Raw genomic sequence first — 15,760 nt, 5'->3', positions numbered from 1 at the left:
GGGCTCTGAAATGGGATGCCTGCAGCACTTTTCCAGTTTTTCCAGTTCCTAATGCACTCATCCCAGGCAGAAATGTTGCAGCAGGGAAAGCTGGTACTGCCTGCAGATCTGGCTGGTTCCTTCCCTGATAAACCAAGTCCTGGTATTTCTCCCAGCCAGGGCTGGAAGGAAGAGCTTCCACCTCCTCTCTGGATGTTGCAGCCAAGTTGCCACCTCACTCAGTACCCTCTAGACATGTCCACAGGGGCAGATCTTGTAAAAAATAGAGTTTAATGCAATTTTTGCAGTGGTATTCAATGCCAGAGGGAGAGATTTTTTCCATGAACACCAATAAGGGAGCAGCCTGGCTGCCAGGGGGGCTGAGCAGTGTGGGAGACAGATGGAAAAGGGCATTTGGTGCAGAAGTGACTTTGTGGAAGGGACAGAAGCACAGTTGGGCAGAGGGTACAAACTGAACAGCACTGGAAAGTTCTGGTCCCACTGAAAGCTTGGAGAGCTGGGCAAAGAGGAACCTCATGAGATTCAACAGGAGCAAGTGCAGAGTCTTGCACCTGGGGAGGAACAACAACATGCACCAGGACAGGCTAGAGAGCAGCTCCATGGAGAAGGACCTTGGAGTCCTGGTGGACAACAAGTGATCCATGGAACATGGAACAATGTGTCCTTGTAGCCAAGAAGGCAAATGGTCTACAGAGATGCAGCAGGAGGAGTGTTTCCAGCAGGTTCTCCTGCCCCTCAGCCCTGGTGGGACCTCACTTGGAGTGTTGTGTCCAGTTCTGGGCTCCCCAGTTCAACAGGGACAAGGATCTACTGGAGAGAGTCCAACAGAGGCTACAAGGATGACGAAGAGACTGGAAGACCTGCCTGATGAGGAAAGGCTGAGAGACATGGGGCAGTTCAGTCTGGAGAGGAGAAGACTGAGGGGGGATCTAATGAATGTCTATAAATACATGAGGGCATCAAGAAGGCAGGACAAGCTCTTGTCACTTGTGCCCTGTGACAGGACGGGGCAATGGGTTCAAACTGGAGCACAGGGAGTTCCACCTCAACATGAGGAAGAACTTCTTGACTGTGAGGGTGACAGAGCCCTGGGACAGGCTGCCCAGAGAGGTGGTGGCGTCTCTTTCTCTGGGGACTTTCAAGATCTATCTGGATGCCTTTCTGAGTGACCTGCCCTAGTTTTTGGTCCTGCTCTGCAAGGGGGGTTGGACCCGATGATCTTCAGAGGTCCCTTCCAACATTCTGTGATTTTTGTTCAGCCCCCATGTGTGTTTGGACAGGGGGAGTAAGGATTGTTGGGGGGGAAAGAAGGGATTTTTGGTCCTGGAGGTATCTTCTCTGGCTCCTCAAGTTCCCCTCAAGGATAGTGAATGTTAGAGGTTGAACTACAGGAAATTAAAGTTTTTTTCTGGAGGGGTTTCATTCTTAAAAGTTCATGTGCCAGCAGAAAATCCTGTGTGTGTGTAAAATCAAGGACAGCTATTAAGGATTGTCCCTTTTGGAAAGACCACTGGCCTCCTCCTCCTCCAGTTCTGAGAAGACACCCACCTTTTCTGGTGGTGCAGCTTTAACAGTCTCACTGAGAAAAATGAGAAGTGCTCCTTGTTTTGGCAGTAACTTCAGAAAAGAAGAATTAGAAACCCCAGGTGGGACTGGATGGGGTGATGCTTCATTCCCACCAGAGAAAAAGGTAACAGCAAGTTACTCCTCAGCTGCTGAGGAAACAGAGAGACCCACAAACTGAGCCCTACCTTGGAAAAATAAGAAGATAGTAAAATGTGGAGGGTGCTACAGATAAGGGTTAAGAGTTAGAAGACCTGGTGCCACCTGGCCTGGCTGCTGAACAAAGAATAGGTTGTTAAGTTGCTTCAAGCACTTTTAGTGGTGTTATGGGAAAAGGGACCTAGATCCACTCCCAGTGACCAGCCCATCCTTTGGGAAGTACCTCAGGTCTCAGCTCATCCTCTTAGGTGGGTACAGGACCAGAGAAGGGCTTGTACTGAGAGGACAAGAGGCAATGGGTTAAAACTGGAAGAGGGAGATTGAGGTTGGAGATGAGGAGGGAATTCTTTGGTGTGAGGGTGGTGAGAGCCTGGCCCAGGTTGCCCAGGGAAGCTGTGGCTGCCCCATCCCTGGCAGTGTTGAAGGGCAGGTTGGATGGGGCTTGGAGCAGCCTGGGCTGGTGGGAGGTGTCCCTGCCCATGCAGGGGGTTGGAACTTAGATGATCTTTAAGGTGCTTTCCAACCCAAACCATTCCATGATTCTATGACCATTCTAGGATGATCTAAGTCTCTCGAACCACCTCCTCAGAGGTGGGGGCCCTGGGTTTGCTGCTGGACACAGTGGGTCACCTCAGCTGCTGTTTGCCTGCAGCACAGACCCCTGAGCTGGGCTCAGCTCACACAGCAGCAGAGCAGCAACTCTCACAACGTTATTTTTCAACCCTTCTCCCTGCCCAAGATTTGTCTTAACACTTGATCTAAGCCTACAACAGTAAATAAAACAGTGCCAAGAAATGCTTTCCCTCCACTGGAAGTTGAGCTCATTTATTCTGCTAAATTGTTCTCATAGTTCCCAGCCCAGTATTGGCCAGCTCACACTGGTACAAACAACTCCCAGGCATGGCTTGGGAGGCAGCTCAGGACTGGCTCCTGCTCTGCAGCTCAGTTCCTGCTCTGCAGCACAATTCCTGCTCTGCAGATGCCCTGCTGGGAAGGGAAGTGTCACCTCATGGCATGTGTCACCCCCTCCTAGCTGCCCCCAGGGCCAGCAAATAACCCTGGGCTTACTGAACCTGCCAGAGTCAAGGCAGTCATGACCACTAAGTGCTTTCAGGTTGCTGCAGGATTGTAACAGACACAGCACCTGCCTTTCAGCACCTCCCACTGGTTGCAGCCTCTGGAAACTGCCCCAGTCTTCACCACCTCTTGATCTTCTGGAATTGATTGAACTTCTCTGCAGCTCCAGTCCAAACTCAAAGATGAGGCACAGCAGCACTGGAGGTACCTGGTGCAGCCAACCATGGCCTGGGCTGCATCCCCAGCAGCGTGGCCAGCAGAGCCAGGGAGGGGAATTCTCCCCCTTTACTCTGCTCTGGTGAGACCCCACCTGGAGAACTGGGTCCAGTTGTGGAGCCCTCAACAGGAGGACATGGGGCTGTTGGAGTGAGTCCAGAGGAGCCAGAGATGCTGGGAGGGCAGGAGCAGCTCTGCTCTGGAGCCAGGCTGGGAGAGTTGGGGTGTTCAGCCTGGAGAAGAGAAGGCTCCAGGGAGACCTTAGAGCAGCTTCCAGTGCCTGAAGGGGCTCCAGGAAAGCTGAGGAGGGACCTGGGACAAGGGCAGGGAGGGATGGGATGAGGGGGATGGATGAAAAGTGGGAGGGGGAGATGGAGGTTGGAGATGAGGAGGGAATTCTTTGGTGTGAGGGTGGTGAGAGCCTGGCCCAGGTTGCCCAGGGAAGCTGTGGCTGCCCCATCCCTGGGGGTGTTGAAGGGCAGGTTGGATGGGGCTTGGAGCAGCCTGGGCTGGTGGGAGGTGTCCCTGCCCATGTAGGGGGTTGGATCTATTTTTAGGGTCCCTTGCAAACCAAACCATTCCATGATTCTATGAATGGACAGAAAAATACAAACCTGACATGAAACAGAACCAGGCTCTGAGGTCCCTGACCTGTCTCTTCCCTGGGTCACACTCCTTGCCAAATCTCCTCTCCTAGTTTAGAAGAGGCAACAAACACTCCAACACCAAGTGGGAATTTTCAGCCTCCCTTTACAGTTCTAGGAGAAAACTTGGCTGAGAGAGACCAGGTTGTCTTTGTCCTGCAGGCATGCTCAGTTCAGGAAGCTCAACGTGCTGCTGAGGCAAAAGCTCTTCCCTCTGAGCATCTTCTGAACACAACAGAAAGTGAAAAAGCACCTTCCAAATCAGCTGAACTCACAGAAATCCTTGTTCCCTTCTCACCTCCTTGAGCAGCCTCAGCTCTACAAGAACATCCCAGGTAACCTCTGACCACAAACAGGATGGTGCTGCCAGGGCTAAAGTTCATTATGCCATTATTGATTACAGCCACAGCAGCACTTCACAGGGCTTGGGTTACCAGCAGTAACTATTTCCTGATAACATTTAACATTATCAGGAGATAAATGGGCATTTTTTTTCCTGGCTGGCTGAACACAGAGGACATTCCAACTTTCAAGTAGTGAAAAGCTGAGGAAAGGTGCCCTGGTGCATCTCCTGAATATCAACAGGTTTTAGCTTAGACACACTGCATATATAAAATGAAACTTGGTTGGTCCTTGACAACCCTTTAAAGGTTTCACTTCTTCACCAGTCTCAAGTATCAGTGTATCAGTGATTTGGAGCAGCTTAAACCTTCAAACCCTGCAGTCTGAGAGCACAAAGAGTCTCCTCTACTACTTACTGTACTACTTACACTCTCAGGAGAGACTGTCCAAGTGATAGGGTTTTGTACCCACTTCACATTGATAAGAAGAAACATGTGATTTTCATCCTTCCCAGTCAGGGTGGTGAGAGCCTGGCCCAGGGTGCCTAGGGAAGCTGTGGCTGCCCCATCCCTGGCAGTGTTGAAGGGCAGGTTGGATGGGGCTTGGAGCAGCCTGGGCTGGTGGGAGGTGTCCCTGCCCATGCAGGGGGTTGGAACCTGATGATCTTTAAGGCCCCTTCCAACCCAAAGTCAGGGTGGTGAGAGCCTGGCCCAGGGTGCCCAGGGAAGCTGTGGCTGCCCCATCCCTGGCAGTGTTGAAGGGCAGGTTGGATGGGGCTTGGAGCAGCCTGGGCTGGTGGGAGGTGTCCCTGCCCATGCAGGGGGTTGGAACCTGATGATCTTTAAGGCCCCTTCCAACCCAAACCAGTCTACAATCCCATGGTTTGTGCAATTGGACACTGGTCCCTCAGCAGCTTAAAATCCTTCCAGCCTGTCTCACTCATCCCATGAAGGGCAGCAGCAGAGGCCAGACCATCTCCATCAAACCTGCACCCAGCTGAACACAGCCAAGAGTAAATAAGCCAGGTACCTAAATCCCAGTTGTAGCTAAAACTGCTGCTAAAGAAAGAGCTGCCACCTCACACCCTGTAGGTGCCCCCAGTACCAAGACACTAGGAATGTAACCTTCCCAGGACTCAAGAGCTGTGACCCAGGTCTGTGGTCAGGATGTGGGAACCAAAACTCAAGCTTCAGCTTTGCAGGGACCCTTTGGGAACCCCCACTACAACCCCCAGCCCCCAAGAGCCCTCAGCTGCAGCCATAAAACAGCTGCTTACAACACCTGGAAGTTCAAGGGCAAAGCTGGGAAGCCTACATGGTTTTTTTCCTTGTCCTGAAGACATTCCTCCTTTCCCAGTGCCCCAGATCCCAAGGTGCAGCCTCCAACTCACTTGTTGAAATGGGATCACCTCTAAAGGAAGGAACCAAAACTCTTCCATCCAGAGAAGACACCAGACAGAGCACATCCAGGTGCCACATGCTGGGCTGGAGAAATCACAGGATCATTCTGGTTGCAAAAGCCCTTCAAGATCATTAAGTCCAACCACTACCCTAACTCTGCAGTGTCCACCACTAGACCCTGTCCCCTGGAACCACATCTGTCTTTTTAGATGTTTCCAGAGATGGTGGCCCAACCAAATCCTCAGACAGCCTGGATCACCAAGTCCAACTCCTGCCCCAGAACAGAACAACCCAAAAGTTCACACTATGTCCCATCACCAAAGTCAGCATCTGCTCCACCTCCTGCAACACCTCAAGCAGGGACCAGCCCCAGGCTCCTTGTATGGACCAACACCTTAACTGGAGCCAACCTCCTCCTCTCTAGCACAAGGAGTCCCATGTCTCTCCAAGGACACCACCTCAGCAGACTGACCCCCTGCCTGTGAGAGCAGGACACTGGTGCCATCCCAGGGAGGAGGAGAATGGGGTCTAAAACTCCCCAGCCACTGAAGGAACTGAATTTTCTCTCCTCTTCCTGAGCACATTTTCTAATCACTGGGGTATCACAGGAAATACACATCATCACTTCCTGGGGAATTTTGATTTCTTGTTGTTTTACATTTCAGTTTTCACAGTGAGCTGTGCTCAGTTCCTTTGATGAGGAGATATCTGGTTGTTTTCAGGTACTGCTGTGGCTCTGGGCTCCCAGCAGACACAGGCATTTTAAAACTATCTTGATGTTTCACAGTCAGAGCCAGCATTTCGGCCACCAGGTTCTCCAAATTCCCCACCAACCATCTCCCAACCAGCTTCCTGAAAGCCAGGGCAGATCCTGCTCTGGAGACATTCCCTCTGCTCTCTATGGCCCCTTGTCAGGGTCTGAAGTTGCCCTCAATGCTGGGGCAACTGCTCTTCACTACTGAACAAAGAAACCCTGCCTTAAATCTAACTTAGCCTCCCTGATACAGCTCACCACCTTAAAAATCATAGAATGTCAAGGGTTGGAAGGGACCTCTGGAGATCATCTAGTCCAACCTCCTGACAAAGCAGGATCACCTGAGACAGGTCACACAGGAATGCATCCAGGTAGGTTTGGAACATCTCCAGAGAAGGAGACTCCACCACCCCTCTGGGCAGCCTGTCCCAGGGCTTTGTCACCCTCACAATAAAGAAGTTTCTCCTCATGTTGAGGTAGAACTTCCTATGTTCTAGCTTATACCCATTGTTCCTTGTCCTATCACAGGGCACCAGTGAAAAGAAACTGGTCCCTTCCTCTTGACACCCACCCCTCAGGTATTTATAGACATTAAGAAGGTTCCCTCTCAGCCTTCTCAAGACTAAACAGCCCCAGGTCTCTCAGTCCTTCTTCATGAAGTCCAGTCTCTTCCTCATCCTGGTATCTCTCCCTTGGCCTCTCTCCAGTAGATCCCTGTCTCTCTTGAACTGGGGAGCCCACAAATGGTTTGAAAAGAACAACAAAACCCACCCCAAACTTACTGCACAAGGTAGCAGAGAAAGCTCCTGGAGATCCTGAAATGACAACACTAAGCACAGGAAAACATGGGAAAACTGCTTTCCAGAGCAGGCAGGGTTGTGGTTCCTAAAGCCAAGTAGGACAGAGCAACACACACACCTGAAGACAACTTGTTGCTCTGAGAATTCTCATTTATTAAGAGCAGAAAGGAAATTTTGCTTGAGTTTTATACATTAAAAAAGTAAACAGTAAAATTTTCTTTGTTTTTGTTGGGTTTCTTTTCCACTGAAGAAAATGGAGATAGAAGTTGTCTTTTTAAGAGCATGTTTATTTAAAAAAATAAAATTAATTGACAAAGATACCACACTATTTGGCATGCCAGTCATCCCTTTTGCTTGCAGAACCCTGCCCAATGCATTTTTATTTCTTTTAGTCTTTTTGCAAGAACCTGTTTTGATCAGCAATGCATAAGCAAAAGAACCACATCAGTCTGGACTCAAACCTTGCCAGCTGCTTCAGCTACACAAGCTAGTGAGATATCTCTGCTTTTGTTTTGTATTTTTAACCAGCTCAGGTCTTTAGTAAATAAATTTCAAGTGGACACTAAACAAGTATTTCACTAAGAGATGATGAAATATTCAACTTAAAAAGCGAGTTGTATTGCAGCTGTAATTATACTACATTAGAAACCTCAGTTGTTGGGGATCCATTCACCATAGAGAGATTATTTTTTGTAATCAAGGTAATTACAAAGACAGAGCATTCCTCCCTGCATGCTTTCCCAGGCTTTGGACCAACAGAGTTGACTACACATAGAGTCGACTAAGGTGTAACTTGGAATTCACTCTCTCAGGCAGGAGACTAGTTAAGGAGTGTTACTGATAACAAAGAAGAAAAGTTAGACAACATTGATTATTATAAATTACTTTGTTCTTATCTGCATTGTGCCTTAGTCTCCTACATATCTTCACATCCATTCGTGTGGAAAACCAGCTCTTTCTCCTTCTGGTGACTCCCAGTTTACTAATGGTGGTTTGAGTGTGTGGAGGAGGATTTGATCCGGAACACGTGGATGTGGAGATGGGCAGCAATCTGGTTGCACACACTGACACAGTATCTCAGCAAATCAAAGAGAGAAAAGATCTGCCAAGGGAGGGGAAAAAAATAATATTACATTTAGGGCCTTTTTGGGTTTGTAATGATGAAGGAAAAACAGGGGTTTTTTACTTAATTGTACTGAAAACGGGTTGTATTTGGTTCGTTCAAATTTAAACATCAAGAAGCAGCATCAAAAATGTCAGCACGAGAGATACAGGGTGGTAAAGTCTGATAAAAAGGTAACAATTAGAGATTAAAGCAGGATTTTGCCCAGGGAAGCTGTGGCTGCCCCATCCCTGGCAGTGTTGAAGGGCAGGTTGGATGGGGCTTGGAGCAGCCTGGGCTGGTGGGAGGTGTCCCTGCCCATGCAGGGGGTTGGAACTGGATGATCTTGAAGGTCCCTCCAACCCAAACCATCCCATGACTCTATGATTTTATGATTTATGTTTTCATGGAGTATAAACACCACCCACAGGCTTATAATAAAAGCACTTCTCACAGACTCAGTCTCCAGCCCTGTAGGAATAATCGCTCAGGGAAGAAATGTTCCCAGCCAGGCTGGGCTTTCTTCCAGCTTTGGAAGAACACAGGCTCCTCATTCTGGACTCAGAGGGGAAACCAGTCAGAGCAGCTGCACAGACACTGTGAAAGCCCCATTAACTCTGAATGGAATGATGGAATTGTTTTGGTTGGAAAAGGCCTTAAGATCATCCAGTCCAACCATTAACCCAGCACTAACTCATGTCCCTCAGCACCATCTCCAGGGCTTGGAAACCCCTCCAGGGATGGGGACTCCCCCCCTGCCCTGGGCAGCCTGGGCCAGGGCCTGACAACTCTTTCCAGGAAGGAATTGTTCCCAAGATCCAATCTAAACCTCCCCTGGTGATAACCACACATCAGCTCTCACTTTTATTAACAGGTTAATGCTGCATTTTCGTAGATAACACTGAGTGCTTGATAAGCATAGGAGTTTAACTCCAGCTGTTTTTCCCCCACAGGTGCTGCCAGTCACCCCAGGAACACAGGCTGCCCAGAGCTCCAGGCCACACCACACTTCCACTCTGCATATATTCCCTTCTTAACAAGGTGCCCTGGTCTGAGCTAAGATGAAGTCAATTTTCTTTTACTGATTTCTTTTTTCCCTTCCTCTTTAAGCAGCACACTTGTTGGCTCCATCCTAATTCCATGTAGGCATCAACACAAACCTCCCAAAGATGCTACTCCAGCTCTGAATGTGTGTTACACTGCTGTCAAACTTTTTAATATGCACTAAGCAAACAGTGTTTACTACCTCTATTCAAAATCAACTCCATGGAGCAGGTTCCCAGTCCCACCACCACCACCCAGGTGATTCAACTGGGCTCAACAACACAAAAAAATATTTGTGAAAGAGCAGGCAAGAGCTTGTGAGGATCTTGCAGAGAGAGCCTGTACTTACCAGAGCAATCCAGAGTACAACATACTCATCAATAAAGCTGTTAAAATACTGATCCAGGAACAATAGTGCTGGGCCTATGAATGCTGTGTCGTGCAGGTGCATTTCACTCTTGGTCATGTGTGCAACCTGCCCATGAAAAACAGAGAAGTTTAAGAAATCATAGAATCATAGAATCATAGAATCTTAGGGGCTGGAAGGGACCTCGAGAGATCATCTAGTCCAACCCCCCTGCCAGAATAAACATCTTCCAGTCAAAGCAGAGTGATTTCAGAATGCACAAAGATAAGAACATGGCAGGTCAAACCACATTCAGATTTCCTGGGTATTTAAGTAGCAGCAGCATGATTGTTTTAACCATGAGAGCCATGAGATGCAAAGTTTGCAGAGAAGTATCTTTCATCAAAGAAAAAGTGGAGCTACAAGGTAAAAACCTAACACAGGTTCCAGCCCACAAGCTCCTCCTCCTGCCCCAAAAACCCCAAACCTAAACAAAGCAAGAAAAGGGAAGTTACTGGTAAGTTTTCAGGTTTAGTGGAGCTTGGAAACCAAAACTCACAGCTGCTAGATTTTCAGAGCTCAGAGACGTTCGTGTTCCTCTCACTCCACCTACTTGGTGCCATCCCATAACTTCTCTCTTGTTATGTTTTGATGGTGTCTTTTCATGCTCAAGTGTGAACTCCCCACCCAGCCTCACGTGCACAGGGACTGTCCTACACCACATCCTCCCTTTTACCAGCACAGCTGCTGATGTGACTCTGTAGCAAACTGGTTTTGGTAATAAACAAAACTTCTCTTCATTGTGAGTTACCTGCAACACTGATCCTGCTCACCTGGCCCTGCAACATCTGCCTGCAGAGCCAAGCTGGTGTGGGGCAGGAGGGCTTCAGTCCCTCACTCTGTTCAACAGGGCCTCCTCTCCTGGCACCACTACCCTAGTACAAACCTGTTCAGAATTTTTAATCACTATTTCTCTCCAATCGTTTTTGTTAAACCCTGAGCAGCTGCTCCAAAACTCTGTCCCCTTCCCCTAAACATCCTTCCCCTCTGCATCTGAGGGGGGTTTCAGGAACCTCTGTTCCAGCCCAGCTCATCACACCTATGCACAAATCATAGAAACCCAGACTGCTTGGGGTTGGAAGTGACCTTAAAGATCACCCAGTTCCAACCCCCTGCATGGGCAGGGACACCTCCCACCAGCCCAGGCTGCTCCAAGCCCCATCCAACCTGCCCTTCAACACTGCCAGGGATGGGGCAGCCACAGCTTCCCTGGGCACCCTGGGCCAGGCTCTCACCACCCTCACAGCAAAGAACTTCCTCCTCACGTCCAACCTAAATCTCCTCTCATCCAGTTTTAATCCATTCCCCCTTGTCCTTTCACTACAAGCCCTTGTCCAAAGTCCCTCCCCAGCTTTCCTGTGAATAAACAGCTGGGAAAAGGGAGTTAAACAGACCTCAGGCAACCCTGGGCTGTACTGGCACTGATTGTGTAACCAGGGCATCAGCTTGAGGTTTACCACCCCCCTTTCAACCAGAAGAAAGGTTCTGCTGTACCTCCAAGCTACTGAGAGTAAGTAAAGCACACACTGAGTACACAAAGATGTAAGTTACTCAATGATTCCATTGAGTAACCAGAGAACACTAAAATCCACAGAAAGTTTCACTGCAATAACAAGAAACCTGAAGTGCACTTACCACTAATTTATTTGTTATCTTGGCAGATACAAAGCCAAAAGTAAGAATATAGAGGCAGGGATGCCTTTCAAAGAGCTGCACAGCTGATTTCTTGTAGATCATGGCAGCCAATGTAATCACAGAGCCAATGTGAAGGAAAGGTGACAGGACACTGGTACCCTGCAGCAAGAGAAGGGGAAAGCATTAGGTTTGAAAACAGGCATGCTGGAGAGAAACCTCAAGAAGCCAAACACTCCTGTGGCACACAATGGGTAGTTCCTATCTAAAATCCCATGAAAATGTGCCTTTCTGAACACTGGTACTAGCAGGAACAAAGTGTCGTGAGACTCAAGGGAGCATCACTGTGAACGTGCTTGTGCTTTTCATGGAATCACAGGGGTTGGAAGGGACCTCTTAAGATCACTGAGTCCAACCCTCTGCTGCAGCAGGAACACCCAGGGCAGGTCACACAGGAACACATCCAGATGGGTCCTGAAAGTCTCCAGAGAAGGAGCCTCCACAACCTCTTTGGGCAGCCTGTCCCAGGGCTCTGTCACCCTCACAGGAAAGAAGTTTCTCCTCATGTTGAGATGGATCTTCCTGTGTTGTCACTTGGTGCCTTTTCTCCTCATCCTGTCACAGGCACCACTGAACAGAGACTGCCCATACCTGACACCCACTCTGCAGATATTTAGAGACATTAATAAGGCCCCCTCTCAGTCTTCTCCAGACTAAACAGCCCCAGGTCTCTCAGCCTTTTCTCATCAGGCAGGTCTTCCAGTCCTTTCAACATCCTTGTAGCCTCCATTGGACTCTCTCCAGTAGATCCCTGCCCCTCTTGAACTGGGGACCCAGGAACTGGACACAACACTTCAAGTGAGGTCTCACCAGGGCAGAGCAGAGGGGGAGGAGAACCCCCCTAACCTGCTGGACACACTGTTCTTAATACATCCCAAGATACCACTGGCTCTCTTGGCCACCAGGACACACTGGTGTTCCATGAGGCTTGTTTCTTGTGCTGGAGGAGAAAAGGATTTTGGCAGCAAGAAGTGCACAGATCTGACACTTGTCATAAGTAACACACAACAGTACTTGGACCACTTTTCTGTGCCAGCTAGGAAGCAATCCAAACAGCCTACTAGGTAGCAACTAATTAGTAGGCTGGTACGAATGTGCCTCTCAGAAAACTTCCAGAATAAAACCTCATCTTCACTGGAACAGAAGGTACCAGTGCAGACACCTCCACCTGCACTTTTTCACTGGTAACACAAATAATTCAGATCTTCTAGAAGAACCAAAACCACAACCAATCTTCTTGGATAACTTCCTTATGAATGGATTTTTTGCATGGGACTTTCCTAGGAGCTCTGTGGGGGTGGCTCTGCATAACCTGTTGTATCTGATTAATTCTAAAGCAAATACCAAAGTACAACCAACACTTCTGATCACTCAATTTTAAAACTCTTGACTCCTGAAACTACTGTTCTCATGCAGACAATATCAACTTGTTTTTCCCAAGCAAGGATCTGAAAGGAAAATGTCACATGGAAGGAGGTGTTTTGTTAAATAAAAACTCAAGACATGGCTGAAAAGACAAGAGCACTGAAAAAGAATTAGCAAAACAAAGCACTTACTGCTATAGTGGATCCATTTTTGCCAACTCCACCTGTGAAGATTACACCAAAGTAGTTTGTACAGGAGAATATGGTTCCTGCCACAGTACAGAGAGCTGGGAATATTTTCACCTGAATATTCAGTATTGGAATCTTAATGGAAGAGAGACAAGAAGTTAAAATATGCCCAAGCAAACTAAAATTGTTCTTAACACTTCTGGTGCACTCAAACACTCCACTTTCCAAGACCACGTTTGCTTTCCTTTCTCTGCCATGCAGAGATTTGCACTTCTACAAGGCACAGAAATATGTATTTTCCCAAGAATCCTTCCATCAAAGGTTCCCATTAAGCCAGGTTTACCTTCAGTTACCTGAAAAGAGCCACCAAAAGCAGAAGCAGCAGAGAACTTGCCAGCTGTATCACCCAGCTATCACATGGAAGAGAAATGCACCAGTCACCTTTGCTGAAGGTGGGGGTAAAACTCAGAGCTGCAGCCCGAGGGAACAGGGCAAAGCAAAAACCATGGGAGAAGATGAAACAAAGCTCCTTAAAACTGGATACTACCATGGGTAAGACAAGGGAAGCAACTGAGATCAGACAAGACATCTCAGAGTCACCGAGGAGATCAAGGGTGAGGTTGCTTAGAAAGTTAAAAATGAGCACAGCAGCTTTGGAAGAAAGAGAGTGGGTTTCTTCAGTATTATTTTTGTTAACAGTGTTGCAAGCAGAACAGGAGAAACCAGAAGTGAAGAAGGAAGAGTTCAAAATAAACCACAGGAAATATGTTATGGAAGCAAGTGTGTAGAGAGAACTTCCCAAAACTTCACAGGTTATCTACTAGACTACCTAAATCTCCATGGGCTGAGGGGCTTAACTGAGGGGCTGCACTCAGAGCACTCAGCTGCAGAACACACTGGGCAACAAGGAGCCCTGCTACACACAGAGGCCCAAACAGGATCAAGTTGTTTCTGTTTGAATGAAATTACACTCTCAGTGTAGCTTTTCAGCAGGTAAAGATCATTACTTTTCTCTCTCCTTCAATAGCTCAAGCCCTTGATCCTTCCAGGGCACCACGGAGAGGCAGAGCCAGCTTGAACTCTTCCTGCCTTGCTCTTAGCACCCAAGTCCACCTTTTCAAACCAGCTGCCAGAGTTTCATGGCACTCGAATGTCTTTCCCTCTTGCTCAGGCTGCCCTCTTAAATAAATAAAAAAATATTTTACCTGAAAGATAGTTAATAATGACAAGTAAACAGCAGGCACAAGGTGCCACAGGCTGGAGTGCCAAGGGAAACCATTTAGAAATGTCAGGAGGCACGGGACTTTGGAAGGTCTCTCCTCAGTTTTATAAAGGAAGGTGCCTGTGCTGCCCTCTGCTTCAGATCCTTTGGGATTTAAAGAATTGGGTGAATTTGCTCTTCTGCAGGAAGAATAAAATGATGGCAAGCTCCATACAGGAGTCAATCGACATTAAGCTGGACATTTGTCACAGAATTAGAATGGTGAAGGTTGGAAGGGGCCTTAAAGATCATCAGGTTCCAACCCCCTGCATGGGCAGGGACACCTCCCAGCAGCCCAGGCTGCTCCAAGCCCCATCCAACCTGCCCTTCAACACTGCCAGGGATGGGGCAGCCACAGCTTCCCTGGGCAGCCTGGGCCAGGGTCTTCCTATCCTCATGGTGAACAGGAGGATGTTCACAAAAGGCAGAAGGGTGAGACCACAGTTACAATGTCCAGTTTGGCTTGTTATGCTTCCTCAACACTCTTTTTGCTTCCACTGAGAGCTGGATCAGTGATAGGTATCAGGCTGCACTGACCTGGCAGAAATAATGAATGGAAAACAAAGCTACTCACAGAAATATGGCAGGGGAAAGTCAGAGGAGAGGTATGAAAAGGCAGACCCTGCTAAGTGGCTTTGCAGGCAAAAGAAGCAGGAAGGCCAAAAGTTGAAAGCAGCAAAGGCAAGAAAACAGGATGGAGAAAAAAAAGAAACTCTTAAGTAAAGGGAGAGAGTGAGTTGTACTCAAATCTCCCTGCTAAATGGCATGGCCATGTTTTAAATAAGAGGATGCCACAAGGTCTGGTGCTCCATGGAACATCACAGTCCATGCAGATGTTCTGACCTTGCTGGTGACTGCAGGGCTCTCAGCACAAGTCAGATGCTCCCAGGATTTCCCAAGACTGTCAGCAACACAGAGAGGTACCACAATGTTTTGCAGGTTAATTACATTCTCTGTTAAACCCTTTGAAGTTGATTACAAGATGACTCTGCACAGAAAGGTTCTAAATACATGTAAATCATGGTCAACAGAGCATTCCAGATTTTGTCTGGGGAAAAAAACCCTACATGTTTATCAAAACAAGTGGCAGCAGGCACAAAATGGATTAAGAAATGCTTGCCAGGGCCTGGATTAAAGCAAGTCCAGAATTGCTTGCCAGAAAATTAATGTTGGGCCTCCAGACCAGATGCCAGCAGAGTTTTGTGCAGCATGAACTGGGATTTTATACATATGTGTGTGTGTATATATTTATAATTAGGAAACAGTCATGAAAAGAGCACAGCAAAGGGCTCAGGGAAGCAGCAGTGAAGAGTAAGAGACTTGCTCACCCATCAGCAGACACAGACACTCCATCCAGAAGTCTCCTGACCAGCTCCTGCTCACAAATACCACCAGCTAGGCAACTCTGAGTATTCCAGGAGTCCTTCTCCCAAGGCTGGATCTCTTGCAGATGGGTCTGATGTGCACAGATGTACAGCTCCAAACTACAGCTCCAGCACATCTGTGTGCACTTCAGTCCCATCTGCAAGAGGAAAAACAACTCCTGGTGAGCCAAACCCAAGCTTGCTTTATATTAATCCAGTTTTAAAGATGATGTTGTGGCATAAAACTCCCACAATTGCAGCACTTTCCTCACTTCAATCAGAGAAAAAAAGCCTCTATATAATCAAGGCATCAACCAAACTGCATCTCAACTTGCTCATTTACTCACATTTTCCAAATGAGTATCTTGGCTGCAGTTGGACTC

General features: G+C 47.9%; 2 protein-coding genes across 2 annotated transcripts in view; one reads left to right on the top strand and one right to left on the bottom strand.

Moving 5' to 3' along the window:
* The window catches only part of DENND2D (DENN/MADD domain containing 2D), a gene marked incomplete at its 3' end in the record, with an annotated part of 43,994 nt that extends 43,402 nt beyond the window's left edge, over positions 1-592 (top strand). Inside the window, exon 13 of the mRNA XM_009994255.1 lies at positions 584-592. Within this exon, the coding sequence (XP_009992557.1) occupies positions 584-592 (9 nt within the window). The remainder of the gene's footprint in view (positions 1-583) is intronic.
* A 6,607-nt stretch (positions 593-7,199) lies between these two features.
* CEPT1 (choline/ethanolamine phosphotransferase 1) overlaps positions 7,200-15,760 on the bottom strand; it is a 31,865-nt gene continuing 23,304 nt past the window's right edge. Inside the window, exons 5-8 of the mRNA XM_009994110.1 lie at positions 12,756-12,887; positions 11,143-11,301; positions 9,451-9,576; positions 7,200-8,057 (exon numbers count right to left, since the gene is read on the bottom strand). Coding sequence (XP_009992412.1) covers positions 7,938-8,057; positions 9,451-9,576; positions 11,143-11,301; positions 12,756-12,887 — 537 coding nt within the window. The 3' untranslated portion in view covers positions 7,200-7,937. The remainder of the gene's footprint in view (positions 8,058-9,450; positions 9,577-11,142; positions 11,302-12,755; positions 12,888-15,760) is intronic.

This window comes from Chaetura pelagica, unplaced genomic scaffold (genome assembly GCF_000747805.2).
Source record: "Chaetura pelagica isolate M959 unplaced genomic scaffold, ChaPel_1.0 scaffold470, whole genome shotgun sequence".
NCBI lineage: Eukaryota > Metazoa > Chordata > Aves > Apodiformes > Apodidae > Chaetura > Chaetura pelagica.
The sequence above is the reverse complement of the archived record's forward strand: the minus strand, read 5'-3'. Positions and strand labels throughout refer to the sequence as shown.